The sequence below is a fragment of the Rhinolophus ferrumequinum genome, chromosome 11 (genome assembly GCF_004115265.2).
Source record: "Rhinolophus ferrumequinum isolate MPI-CBG mRhiFer1 chromosome 11, mRhiFer1_v1.p, whole genome shotgun sequence".
Taxonomy (NCBI): Eukaryota; Metazoa; Chordata; class Mammalia; order Chiroptera; family Rhinolophidae; genus Rhinolophus; species Rhinolophus ferrumequinum.
Window position 1 is genome coordinate 40,827,325 of NC_046294.1, and position 12,965 is coordinate 40,840,289.

General features: G+C 35.7%; 1 protein-coding gene across 2 annotated transcripts in view; it reads right to left on the minus strand.

Annotated features, from left to right (window-relative positions):
- Positions 1 to 816: 816 nt before the first annotated feature.
- The window catches only part of USP47 (ubiquitin specific peptidase 47), a 97,365-nt gene continuing 85,216 nt past the window's right edge, over positions 817 to 12,965 (minus strand). For both annotated transcript variants that reach the window (XM_033121824.1, XM_033121823.1), the window contains 8 exons: positions 10,364 to 10,539; positions 9,930 to 10,010; positions 8,520 to 8,635; positions 7,997 to 8,115; positions 5,660 to 5,790; positions 4,082 to 4,129; positions 3,860 to 3,990; positions 817 to 3,020 (listed from right to left, as the gene is read on the minus strand). In XM_033121824.1, the coding sequence (XP_032977715.1) occupies positions 2,846 to 3,020; positions 3,860 to 3,990; positions 4,082 to 4,129; positions 5,660 to 5,790; positions 7,997 to 8,115; positions 8,520 to 8,635; positions 9,930 to 10,010; positions 10,364 to 10,539 (977 nt within the window). In that variant the 3' untranslated portion in view covers positions 817 to 2,845. The remainder of the gene's footprint in view (positions 3,021 to 3,859; positions 3,991 to 4,081; positions 4,130 to 5,659; positions 5,791 to 7,996; positions 8,116 to 8,519; positions 8,636 to 9,929; positions 10,011 to 10,363; positions 10,540 to 12,965) is intronic.

The following is a 12,965-nucleotide window of genomic DNA, read 5'->3' on the forward strand; positions in this document are numbered from 1 at the left end:
AGAGATGTGTCACAGTTCCCACTGCAGCCTGGCAACCAACAGCGACTTGACTACTTTCTAGCAGTGACATAGGTTCACCCCTGCTTTCTCAGAATTTTAAAGTACTTTCCATTACACTAGAAAAGATCACCAAACATTCTAATGTGGGGCTCCTTCACTTGCTATTTTTATCTCATCATGACTACTATCCCTTACTTTGAGAAGCAGACCTTCAACTAGCAGACTTCTGGACAGACCAGGTAAATACAGCATGGTCCTGAAACCATAGCTTTCGCTTCTTTGACCAGAATGCATCCCTTGCCGTTTGCACCTGCCTCAGAAACGCAGGTGCTTGGTTCTCATAGGGCCTGCTGGTTGACACAAACCCATCTGCCCCACAGTAAAAGTGCTTCACAACTTTGGCGTGACCTGTGGGAGCAGGGTCACAATTTACTGGGTGGCCTGCCTCAGCCTCAGGAGATTCAGCAGAAGAGTGATCACCAGGCTCCATGCCCTCTGGCTTGGGCACTCGACCCAGTTAGGGCTCTGCCTCTTGGCTCAGAGGTGCTCACTTGATCCTTTGAATAGGAGAGGGATGATACATACATTAAACCCCCTCCCATTGCCACAAACCCACTTAGAAAAATTCACCACCCCCTTTCCGGAAATTACTAAAGTGCAACATTGTGTTTTCACTCTATCAGGCACTGAAAAGCAAGAACTTTAAGTTTTTCTTTTCTATAATGAAATATATTTTTACTCTTGGTATTTGTAATATGCCTGCAATTAGAAGTAGCAAACACAACAGCAACAAAAAACAGGGCAGAACGCACAAAATGAATGGTGGGTATAAGAATTTTACCATTTTCTTTTATAGGAACACTAAACCAAACCAAACCAAACAAGCCCACAGCCCATTTTGTTTACAAATCGGCCTCTGCTCCACAGTCAGTCCTTGAAGGCAGAAGCACAATTTATTAACCCCCATGTCCCAAGTAAGCAGGCTTGTATCAGAACCAAAGGGCTGTCGTGTTACATCAGAAAATCCAAGTGATCCGGAAGACAACTCACCACAAATGCTTCCAGTTTTCCTGTGAATACCACCAATCCCAATAATGCAAACTCAGAACAGTATTTGAAATTGCACAGAATGCTACATAGCTCACATGGAATAAAAATTAGCCAGAAAAATACCTTAGAAAATTTTTTTCTTTGTGGATTCCAAGAGGCTTTTAAGATGTGGAATTCTCAATCATTATATTCAAACTGCAGAGCCAACATCTGCTAATACTATTTTCTAATTACATATTTCTTAAAAGGAAAAAAGGGTAAAAATCTGATTTTGAAATATCGACAGGATCCTCCAAAGTTAAATATTAACATCTTTTCATCTCTCATGAGAACTTCACTGTAAACATACCTTATCATACAAATAATTATTCAATACACATTATAAAATGTTATATTTAAAGAAAACAAATCTATTCTTAACCCAGATTCTTCATCCACAAAAGTTTAATGACTAAAATAACACAACAGAACGAACAAATGTTTTATTGGCATGTTCATTGTTGTAAACAGCATCTGGCATGAAAAAGTTTTACCAAAAACCTTTATATTGATTTTTATAAATTAGATGGCATTTTCAAAATTTACGTATAATTGTGTTCATTGAATAGTTGTATTTAGCAAAGCAAAAACTTGCCGACTCTAATACTTTGCAATGAAATCATGTTGACTGCATCAGCCTGTGCTATGCATGACCTGACTTACTAGCAAGTTTATTCAACACGATGTTAAGACGTTTCCCCAAAGTTAAACTACATGTAACTACAAATCAACTCCAAAAATTAAAGTGGGACTTACAAGGGTTCTAGAAGATTCAAACTTGAAGTAAATCTTCAAAAATAAATGTACAAAAAGAAAGAAAACTGAAGCCGCTGAACAGAAAAACCTCATTAACAAGGGCAAATACAATCGTATGGGACCCAGCACTGAGGAACCTCACTGAGTACATTTACACACTGCTATACTTCTCAATGTACACAAATGTACGTCATGAATGATATGTGAAAAGAACAACCATGGGAAATAGGTGAACTGCAATTATGACAACTTAATAGGATCAATTTTATTTACATGCTGAATGAATGAGTGAAACGTATTCTCTACATCCATAACTTAAGTACAATCAGTTATAATTACAATATTCAGCAATTTGAGCTGCCACCTGCTGGGAGCGGTCTAAGGGAAACGTTTTGATGTTCCAGAATAATGTTCTTTATACTTTGCAAAAAATGAAACAAAATAAAAACACAACTTCACAATTCTTTACTGGGTTACGGCTGGTTCTAAGAATATCTTTCTTCAGCTCCTACTTTTGCTGCTTTCCAAGAGTCAACACACGTTGCATTTACTTCCAAATTGTCAATGAGGTAATGTGTGTATCAGTGAAATAAACAGAAAATTCATTCATTCATGGCCTTTGCACAGCTTTTATTAATAAGCTATGAGCATCCTGTTTGAGGCTAGTTTTACTAGCGGCTATGTGCACATTTGTCCGCAATAAAAGACGTTTACTCATCCCCCTTCCCCCTTTTCTAGTAGCAGGTTTTGCTTTTTGTTTTTATTTTTTTGCACATCCCTTTTCACTTTACAGTACATTTGACTATAGTGCACAACATGATTCCAAGTCAAAACAGTGGCCCATTGGGCACTGAGCTTCTGATTGGTGAAGAGCCGTCCAATCAGTGCTGGTGTCATGGGTTACCCCTAACCATGTCCGGCCATAATGGCACTACACAGTAGCAGTGAACCGTCTAATGAAAACCAAAAATCCCCCAGGGAAAATGCTACACTAGCAGAGTCAGTCTTGAGTCAGATCTTTATTTGGTGCTCCATCCAGATAGATCTTTAGTGCTTTCTCTTTCCGAGGTGAGTACGTTACACGATGTCCTGTCTTCTGGAGTCGACTGCTTTCTTTTTTCATCAGTTCATTTCTTTGCTCATCTGTCAACTCCATTAATTCTTCTGTTTTATCCCTACATTTAAAATATTAGTGACATATTAGGCCAGTATAGTCACATGCCTCTATTAATTTATGCTTGAATGCTATAATGCTCCTCAGTGAAAAAACGAAATCTGATGTCACCAGTGTAATTAAATAATCGTATATACTGAGATGCTGTAGATATCTAATGTGTTTATCATATTAATATAGCACTCACTTCTAAGAAGGGCAGAGAATAATTTCCATGTTATTATCAGTATAATAGCTATCATTTATTGAACATCTATTTGTAAGAGGCCAGGTGCCAGGTTTTAAAACTGCAATAATAGTTCTAATTATCATAAAATCCTGCAAGGTTGACATCATTGTCACCATTTTACCGGCGAGGAACTAGGTAAATTAACAAAGCTAAATCTGAACCCATGTTTGCCAGGCTCCAGTGACTTCTTTTTCCTCTTCATCTGTGTTGTCCAACATGGCAGCCACATGCCACATGTACCTACTGAGCTTGAGATGGGCCTGATTCAAATTGGAATGTGCTGAAAGTGTCACACACACGCAATGTTTATAAGACACACTATAAGAAAAGAGTGTAAAACACCTCATAAATGACTTTTTATATTTACTACATGTTGTAATCATAATATTTTGGATCTGTTGGGATAAAAACATTTTATTAATTGAATTTCATCTGTTCAATTTTTAAAATGTGGCCACTAGAAAATTTCAACATGAAATGTGTGGCTCTCACATTTCTCCTTGTCAGGGCTGCTGTCCATGATAATATAAAGGCATTTATGAAAAACAAGATAGTTATGCACAACAAAAATGGCGTATCACTAGAAATAACAAAAACATTGTGAATGTTACCTATAAAATATGACTGCACCATCATCACAGATATAAAGAGGCCAGACATTCAGGGTAGAAACTTTAGGATTCCAGTCCAAATCCTGATGAATATCAAGGACAGAAATATCACAGGGAAAAGTTCCTCTACCCTAAGGAAAAAAGAATGAATGAATAAATCATGCCATTAACCATGTTTATTGAGCATTAGGAACCAGAAGCAAACATTCTCAGGGCTTTTACCTTGGCAAATTCAATATCTTCCAAAGGAATTCCACTGATTTCACAAAGCTGTAAAACGAAACATTATATGAGTTCATTTAAAATATAAACTTACTTAGAAAAGTTATTTTCCTTTTATCCAACATAGAAATAGCTCGAATAGCTTTTTTGTTTTTTCAAAAAATGTTTGATATAAAAAAAAATTAGAAAAAAAGCAGAAAGTGAAATTCTCTCCCCTATCTACTATGTAAATACCACGTCCCAGAAATATCAATTTAGTACATTCCTTCCAAACTTTTCCTATGTAAACTATATACACATTTCTAAAATACATAAAACTTTACTTATGAACATAAGTCATAAGTCTATATCATAACTTTGTAAGAGTAATTATCCTATTATAAGAATAGGATACAGAGTAACCTTCTCTTCTACCGCTGAATAATATACCATTTTATTTCCTATTGATGGACAATGAACCTGTTTTTAATTTTTCCCAGTTACAATGGCTATACTATACATGTCCATGAATATCTTTGCATATTACTGCAAATATTTCTTTAGATTGAATTCTCAGATGTGGAATCACACATCTGGAATACTGACAGGCAATGCCAAACTGAACCTTGAAAAACATTACATCAATTTAACCACTTACGAAAGGTGTATGATATTGCTTGTTACCTAGACAATTAGGTATTTTCTGATTTTCTAAATCTTCATCAACTTAAGAGGTGAAAAATGCTCTTGTTTTAACTTGTATTTCTTCTATGCATTGCCTATTCATGTTTATTTCCATACTTCATTTTAAAATTAGATTGTTCATCTTTTTATTAACGTAATACATCTCTTATAAACTATGGACATCATGTTTCATATATGTTTCAAATATTTTTTTCCCCTTTCTTATTTTTTTTTAGCTTTGTTTATGGTTGTTTTAAAAGAAAACTTTTTTTGGCTGTGCAGAAGATTTAACTTTTATGTATTCTTTTCTTTTTTAGCTTCTGCTATTATGCTTACAATTTATCTTCCCCTCTCCAGGATTACAAAAATATTTTCATATAGTATATTTATTATTTTATTGTATTTTTAATATAAATTTAACACATTTAGAATTTATTTTTGTGTTTGGTGTGAAGTATGGAAATAAACTTTTCCCCAAAATGCTTACTGTCCTAGTACCACTTAGAAATAATTCACTCTTTCCCCAGAGATCCTTAGAATTCCCACCTTTAAAATAAAAAATTCAAAAGAGACCTTCATCTGGATTCTCTATTCAGTTCTAGCTCATTTGGGTTTTTAAAATACATACAGCACTGTCGTCTGGTAACTCCTAAATAATCCAAACTACTTAGGACACAAGGATCCAAGTAACATAAAGTGAGGGTCCACTTCTGATGGCCAGAAGCCAGTGCTATTTTTCAAGGCATTAGGAGCCCTAAGAAACAACTAGAATGTGTGACACAAGGTGTCACAGGTGTGACTGAGACAAAGAAAGGAAGGTTGTCGCATCAGTGTCTGGCACTCACTATTCCTAGGCTATCGCACGCAACACAGAGAAAAAGGTATACTAGCTCATTTTGTTTAAAATGAACTTACCTTTTCTCGCAACTCATCCACACTACTGCTTTCTAACACAACCTCCTGGAAGGGCTCCAGCTTCATCTCTGAAGGCTTCCACCGTCTCGACAAAACTGCAAGCTGTGACATAGATTTCATTTTCTCCACCCCTATGAACATGCAAGATTAGGCCATCACTCTTTTCTCTAGAGGTTCATAATTTGACTTTTCCTGTGTTGCCTGACTAAACAAGAAGATTTACTTCAAGTGTTTTCTTAAAAAGTGGCATAAAAGAAAACCAATTATCCCCAGGAGTTTTTGAGAATGAAATATTTACTCTCTTCCCTCCAGTCTCAGATGATAATTCCTAACTGGACTCAAGCTCTCCTTCCACCAGTACTCCTAAATTCCACTGTCTCCCTTCTGCTGGGCACTGCTCTACCAATTTACTCTCTTCTCTGGGTCTCCAATCTTTGCTTCTCTATTGGCTACTACTCACAATCTAAAAATAATAATCAAATAATCTTCACTTTATCTTTTTGCCCCTCAAGCTATCATCATTAATCCTTCTCTTTATGTTTACTCCCAAACAGTGATTCTTCAAAATCCAGCTCACTTGTCACTTTTCTCTCTGGTGTATACAAGAGCAAATAGTACTGATTTGGTCCTTAGAACCTATCATTTTGGAATTACAGGTTTGTAGTTCTGATTCTCCCACAGACTGTGCACATCTGGCAGGCAATCACTGGATCTTATTCAGTTTTTGTAGCACCAGAGATTAGCTATACCTGGCAAATTACAGGTCAACCAATGTTTCTTAGATTTAATCACAGGACTTGTTCCTTATTCACCTACTGGATGCTAAAATACATACTGGAATGATACTGATGCAGTAACATTTTCTGGCTAATCCACCTCTGCTAATACATACTGAATTCCCTTAGAAGGGTGACTTCTATGTTTTTCGTGATATCTTCCTGGCCTACCCAGATACAGTGATTATTGTCTAAGGCCCCCGGCACTCAGAAAAGGAATTACAATCTGAAGCAGTTGCTTACACACCATGGCAGATGGCATCCTGGTTTTTCCTTGTCACCCCAGTTAACTTGCCAATTAATCAGAATTTCAACCATTGAAATTTACAGCAAATTAGATATGAACTAGGTGAAGTGTATTATTGAGTCCTCTGACAACTATCACAATCACATATAAAAACATCCAGAACTTATAATACTTTAATTTCTACCGAAGAAGAAAAGGAAAATGAAAGTTTGGCTAAGCAATAGCAGTCACAGAATAATATAGAACTAATTGTTTCCTTTGATATGATCCCCCAAAACCAAAACCAACTTTGCCCACACTACCTCTTCCAAAAAAAAATACTTTAAATGTACCAAGGGTGATAATCAAAACCAAGAGGTATGACAAACACAAGTGCTCTTCTAGGTTATTGTTATGGGTTGTTGCTTCCAAAAGACATGTTAGGTCCTAACTCCCCAGTACCTCAGACTATGACCTCATTTGGAAATAGGGTAATTCCAGAGGTAATCAAGTTAAAATGAAGTCAATAGGGTGGGCCCTAATCCAATATGACTGGTGTCCTTGTAATACTGTGTTTCCCCGAGAATAAGACCAGGTCTTATATTAATCTTTGCTCCAAAAGACGCATTAGGGCTGTGTTCAGGGGATGTCATCCTGAAAAACCATGCTAGGGTTTATTTTCCGGTTAGGTCTTATTTTTGGGGAACATGGTATAGGGACATTTGGATACAAACAGATAAGCCCTCAGGGAGAACCCCATGTGAAGATGAAGGCAGAGATCTGGGCGATGCATTTACAAGCCAAGGAGCTCCCAAAGGTTGCCAGCAAATCAGCAGAAGCCAGGCAGGAGGCACGGAACTGAGTGTCCCTCACAGCCCTCAAAAGGAACCAACTCTGCCAACACCTTGGTCTCAGACTTCCAGCCTCCAGAACCGTGAGACCACATTTTGTTGTTTAAGTCACCTAGTTTGTGGTACTTTGTTACGGCAGCCGAGAAAAACAATATAGTCAGTGTTCTCAAAATCTCTGATAAATTATCAATAGCATATCCTCAAAACAAAATAAGCCATAATTAAAAAAAAAACTAAATTACAAATATGGCTAAGAAAATATTAGCAGAATTTTCTGTACAAAGTATACAGATACAACCCGGAAATTGTAACTTCCCTGTAAGGAGGAGTTAATATTCTAAAAATTTAGAGGAAAAAAAAAATTAAAAGGCAAATGGGACCCAGAGAAAAGATAGAAGAAACTCATTATTTGATTAAAAACTATGTTTCTATTAGTTCTAGAGCATTTCTAACTGGTATTTCCCCACAAAAATATTGGTAATACCATCAAGAACTTCCAGGAAAACCTCCCAGTTGCTGGAAATATTAATATCTTCTTCATAAATATGGTAATCCAAAAAGACAGTGCCAGGATTCTTCCATGTTTTTTTCCTTAGACGAAACCTATAAATGTGACAATACATTGTAAAGTACTGTAATTTAAAGTTCCTGACTTGAAAATATGACATAAATCTGACATCAAGAAAAAGTGAATTATGCTCAAATACAAATGACAAGTGGTTATTAATTAAATTTTGAGGAAAATACAATGAAATACAGTACTTCATGTTTAGTACCCTACAGACAAAATTGAAACACACTTCTAATATTTTTGCTTAGAAAGTTCTATTTTTGCTTATTAGTTCTATTAAACTAATTTGCAGTACTAAAATTCTGAATTATACAGGAATTTTCATGCTTCTAGTTTTAGAAAATTGTACCAATCCATGTAATTTGACCACACAGTCTTTCTTCAAATCACTGATACTTTTGCTTTATTTTTACAAATCACTGTCATTTTACTTTACCTGTCAATACTGAGCTCTAAACCACATTGCTCCCTGAGTTGAGGAATTAATTCCTCTTTTGATTGCCGTACAGTCATTCCTTTGGCAAACACAGCATCTAGCAGAAACTTGCATGGCTAGAAATATAAATAATTAGAGCTTGAGTTAAACATTAAAATAAGGAAAAACAAGATATTTGTACTTTATACCGTGACAATTGTCTATCTTTCTCGGTTCAAATCTAGGCTCCACTACTTACTAACTGCTATCTTAGGCAAGTTTACTTAACATTTCTGTGCCTCAGTTTTCTCATCTGCAAACTGCAGACAGTGTCTTCCTCACAGAGTCATTGCAAAGATTAAGATAACACATTCACATTCCCTTCTTATAATACACTGATCACAATTTTAAAAGTAAAAAATCACTTTTATGGACTAAAATAAGGGAAATGCAAACTAATTCGCCAAGCACATGCATTAATTGTCTCAAGAGACAGTATCCACAAACCCCAATTAGAAGGAACATAAGTCAAAATGACATATAAGAAATATGATGGGTGCCTGATAAACTGTTTTTGAACAAATGAAGGCATTTTATAAAAAATGTATCCCCTTATATGTTATTTATTTTTCACATCTGTCTAGATCCCCAATAAGATATTATAAACATCCTGAAGATTGGGTCTTTGCCTTATTCTTCTAGGTGTTCGCCACAAGCCGTGTGTATCACAGGAATTAAAATATTTTATTGATTACTCCCTAAAAAACATAGTTTGTTTAGATCCTTAATCCACCATACAAGTTGTATGACCTTGTGCAAGTTACTTAATGTTTCTGTACCTCAGTTTCTTTATCTATAAAATGGGTATAATAGCACTTATATCCTTAATTGATGAAGATTAAAGGAGTTAATATTTGCAAGCATTTAGAGACAAAGTAACACTAGATAAATGCCTATTAAATACTAAAATGACTCTCTGAACACAAAAAGAACATATATACTGCACAGGTCAAGTGCTATCCACCTGTAGCATTATACCATCATTCCCAAAAAACAAGCACAAACAAATCCCCTTTTAAAAGCAGGAAATTTTTGCCCCTGTCCAGCATCTGTAGCAACACCTTAGAGAGGGGGACAACAAACAATGATGTGAAGGCCACATGTGTCCCCTGCCAGTTTTTATAAATAAAGTTTTAGTGGGACACAGCCACTCACATTGGTTTAGGTATTGTTTATGTCTGCTTCTGTGCTACAATGGCAGGGTTGAGTAGTTACAACAGGGGCAGTATGGCCTCTGTACAACTAAAAGGTTTCCTAGAAAAAGTCTGCCAACCTCTGTTTTAGAAAGAAAAAAATAAATGACTAGTAATAAAATCTCTGCATTGCACGTTTTAAGTCACTACCCAAAGCGACCTTATGTGCATTACTTACCTCTTGTTCATTGACTAGAAGCTGGTACACTTTAACTCTGTATTCTCCTTTTTTAAGCGCTCTCCCCAGTCTAATTGTAATCTATAAATTAAAAACATTTTTTAGATGTACTTTCTCAACAGAATAAACAACCCATTCTCACCCCATTATTTAGCTTCTTTTTCCAAAATTCTCTAGGTTATGGGGCGCTTTGAGAACAGACATATCTTTTACCTCTGATTCCCCAGCACCTAGAACAGTAACTGACACACAGTTAACATTTAACAAGTGTTTGTTAGATAAATGGAAAACAAAAACAAAAAAATAACCACTAAACATCAAAGGAAAATTACCCTTTTAGAGTATCTATTTCACCTTACTTGGAAGTAGAGCAAGATGTTCTCATAGCTATCATTTAAAACAGACTCTAATTATTAAAAATCATTTTAATCAACCTTATTGTCATCTGAAAATGATGAAAGTGTTTCATTCAGTCGGACGCTCTCAAACTCTTGATTGCTGGCATACACTCGAAAGACCTTGAAGTGAGAGGACAAAACTCCAACAAAGGGCTCTAAATGTTGTTTGAAAGCAGCCAGAGTAATTCTTTTATCAACATGTACCATCAACCCTAAGCACAAAAAAACCAAAACAAAACAGAAACAAAAATGTAAAAGAAACCTCTTAGAGTATAAATAAAACAGAGAATATACTTTTTATTATACTGCAAGCAGGAAAAAGTACCCCTTTTTAGTTATTAGACTTATAGCTAATATACAACATTGAATGGATAAAAAATATGGACACTGAGGATATGATAGGTATAATCGGATAGTTTTAAATGTTCTGAGATATTATGTATTTATTATGCTTATGTATTTATTTAGGCTGCTGAATTCAAAACCAAACTTCCAGGAATTCTTTTGAAATACATACGTTTCTAGTTCTCCACAGTCACGTGTGGGCTGTGGCTGGGTTCCAACCCTATCTCTTCTGCTTCCTTGGCATGGAGCAAGTTATGTGACATAGAGCAAGCCACCAGCCTCTATACCATTTCTTCACCAGAAAAATGGGAGATAATAATAGCACGCACCTCACAGTATGGCAGTGTGAATTCAATGAGATAATATAGTTATCATGCTTTTAGCACAGTGCCAGGTATATAGTAATTGCCTCAAAAATTTTATTAATAAATCTAGTTCTGGGATTTCTAAAAACAAAACAAAACAAAACAACCATCGAGCCTAGCATCTGAAGCTGTGGTTGGCTGTAACAGGAACAGCGTCTAAGCGGGTCAGAAGCCCCCTCCTCCGAGCCTCAGTTTATACTCTCTTCGCATTGCAATAGAATTATCTTTGATGAACTTTATGTTTTCTAATGCTTATTATTTTAATCTTTGTCCTTTATTTTATAAACCACTTATGAGCATATTTCTAGAATACTTCTAGTTACTCTGGTCTTTACATTCTCGTAAAGAGCAAAAGCTTCACTCATTTGTCTCTCTTATAACAGGCAGTGTGGACTCCAAGAGCTGCCCTTCCGCCTCAGGCCCATGGTCCTCTGCAGCCCTCAGGCTCTCTCTAGGGCAGGCCTTGGTTTTCTGTGAAATTTACATCAAAGGTCAAGGATGATACCCTAAAAACACTTCTGGTTTATGCTCTCAGGTCATCTCTTGGGTTGATGAATTTCTCTAAGTGGATTTTTTCAAAGAAACTAATGTTCATTTAACTGTTTTCCTGATTATAAAATACAGGCTCATTATAGAAAGTGTGGTAAGTACCAATTAGATAAAAATATGTACAGAGTAATGAATATCTAAAAAATGTCCATTTCTAAGCTTTAAGGAGAGCCCCTAAATGTTAATAATCCAGCTTTTAGAAAACAACTCTAGTTATGCTATCCAGTAAGAAACTAAATTTCTTGAGAAGAGAGTAATAAAAAAATTACTTGATTAGAAATCAGAAGCCCAAGGGGTGGATTTCAGGTTTGCTGCTTTAGTCCAATAAATGGCTAGAGATTGGTTATCTAACATCTCTGAGCCTTGTGGGATATTACACCAGTCTCACTGATTGTTGTTACACATGTAGTAAATTCTAAAGCATTACTCAAATACATTTTAGTTTTGGTTTCTCTCATAATTTGTAGTAATGTTGTAACACAGGAAGACACAAATATTTGTTCATTATTGATATAGTCCAAAATGGTGATCAGGACCATGTGATTCTGGAGTTAGATGGTCTGGCCTGAATGAATTCTTGGCTCCTCCTTGTAGATTACATTTGTGACTTTGACTTCTTAACTTTTCTGTACTTCAGTTACCTCTATTATAAAATGGAAATAATAGTATTTACACCTCAAAAAGTATTTTGGGGTCAATCTATGTAAAATGTTTAACACAGCCCTAACAAAAAGTAAAAAGTGTTAACTTACTTGACTGGCTATAATTATTTTATAGATTTAGAGATTACCATCATACCATTTTTTTTTTTAAATCTACCTCTTCAAACTAAAGCGTTTAGTTTCTTCACAGTGGAACTTTCAAATATCTTTAGAGTTCTGCTTTTTCTTTCCTTTCTTTTATGTAATTCTCGAATGAAGTGGTAACCAAAATTGTACAAAGAAATTTCTACACTACATTTTTATTACCTTTACCTTCCTGTTTATACGCAAGTACCTGCAGTCTACAACTAAGTCACACTGAAATACTATTTTCAGAGAAAGGTATATAATTACTCCCTGAAACAATTCCTGGGTTATAACAGATAGCTTAAAGACCATTATTTTAAGGGTAGTTTGGTTATTATCTCAATGAACTGCCTATACTGTACACAGAATGTCACTCTTCAGTTACCAGATTCTTGGTACCTATTTTACCTTGCCACTTCATCACTCTGAAGAATCTGTTATTACTCAGCATCTACATTTTCCAGGCACCTACTTTCAGATCACTGAGGAACTGTGATGAACCAGTCTCACTAGACTCCTGAAACCGCTGATATCACCTCTACTCCCCTATCCCTAAGCCAGTTTTCTAAACATGAAAAGGCATTTTCCACA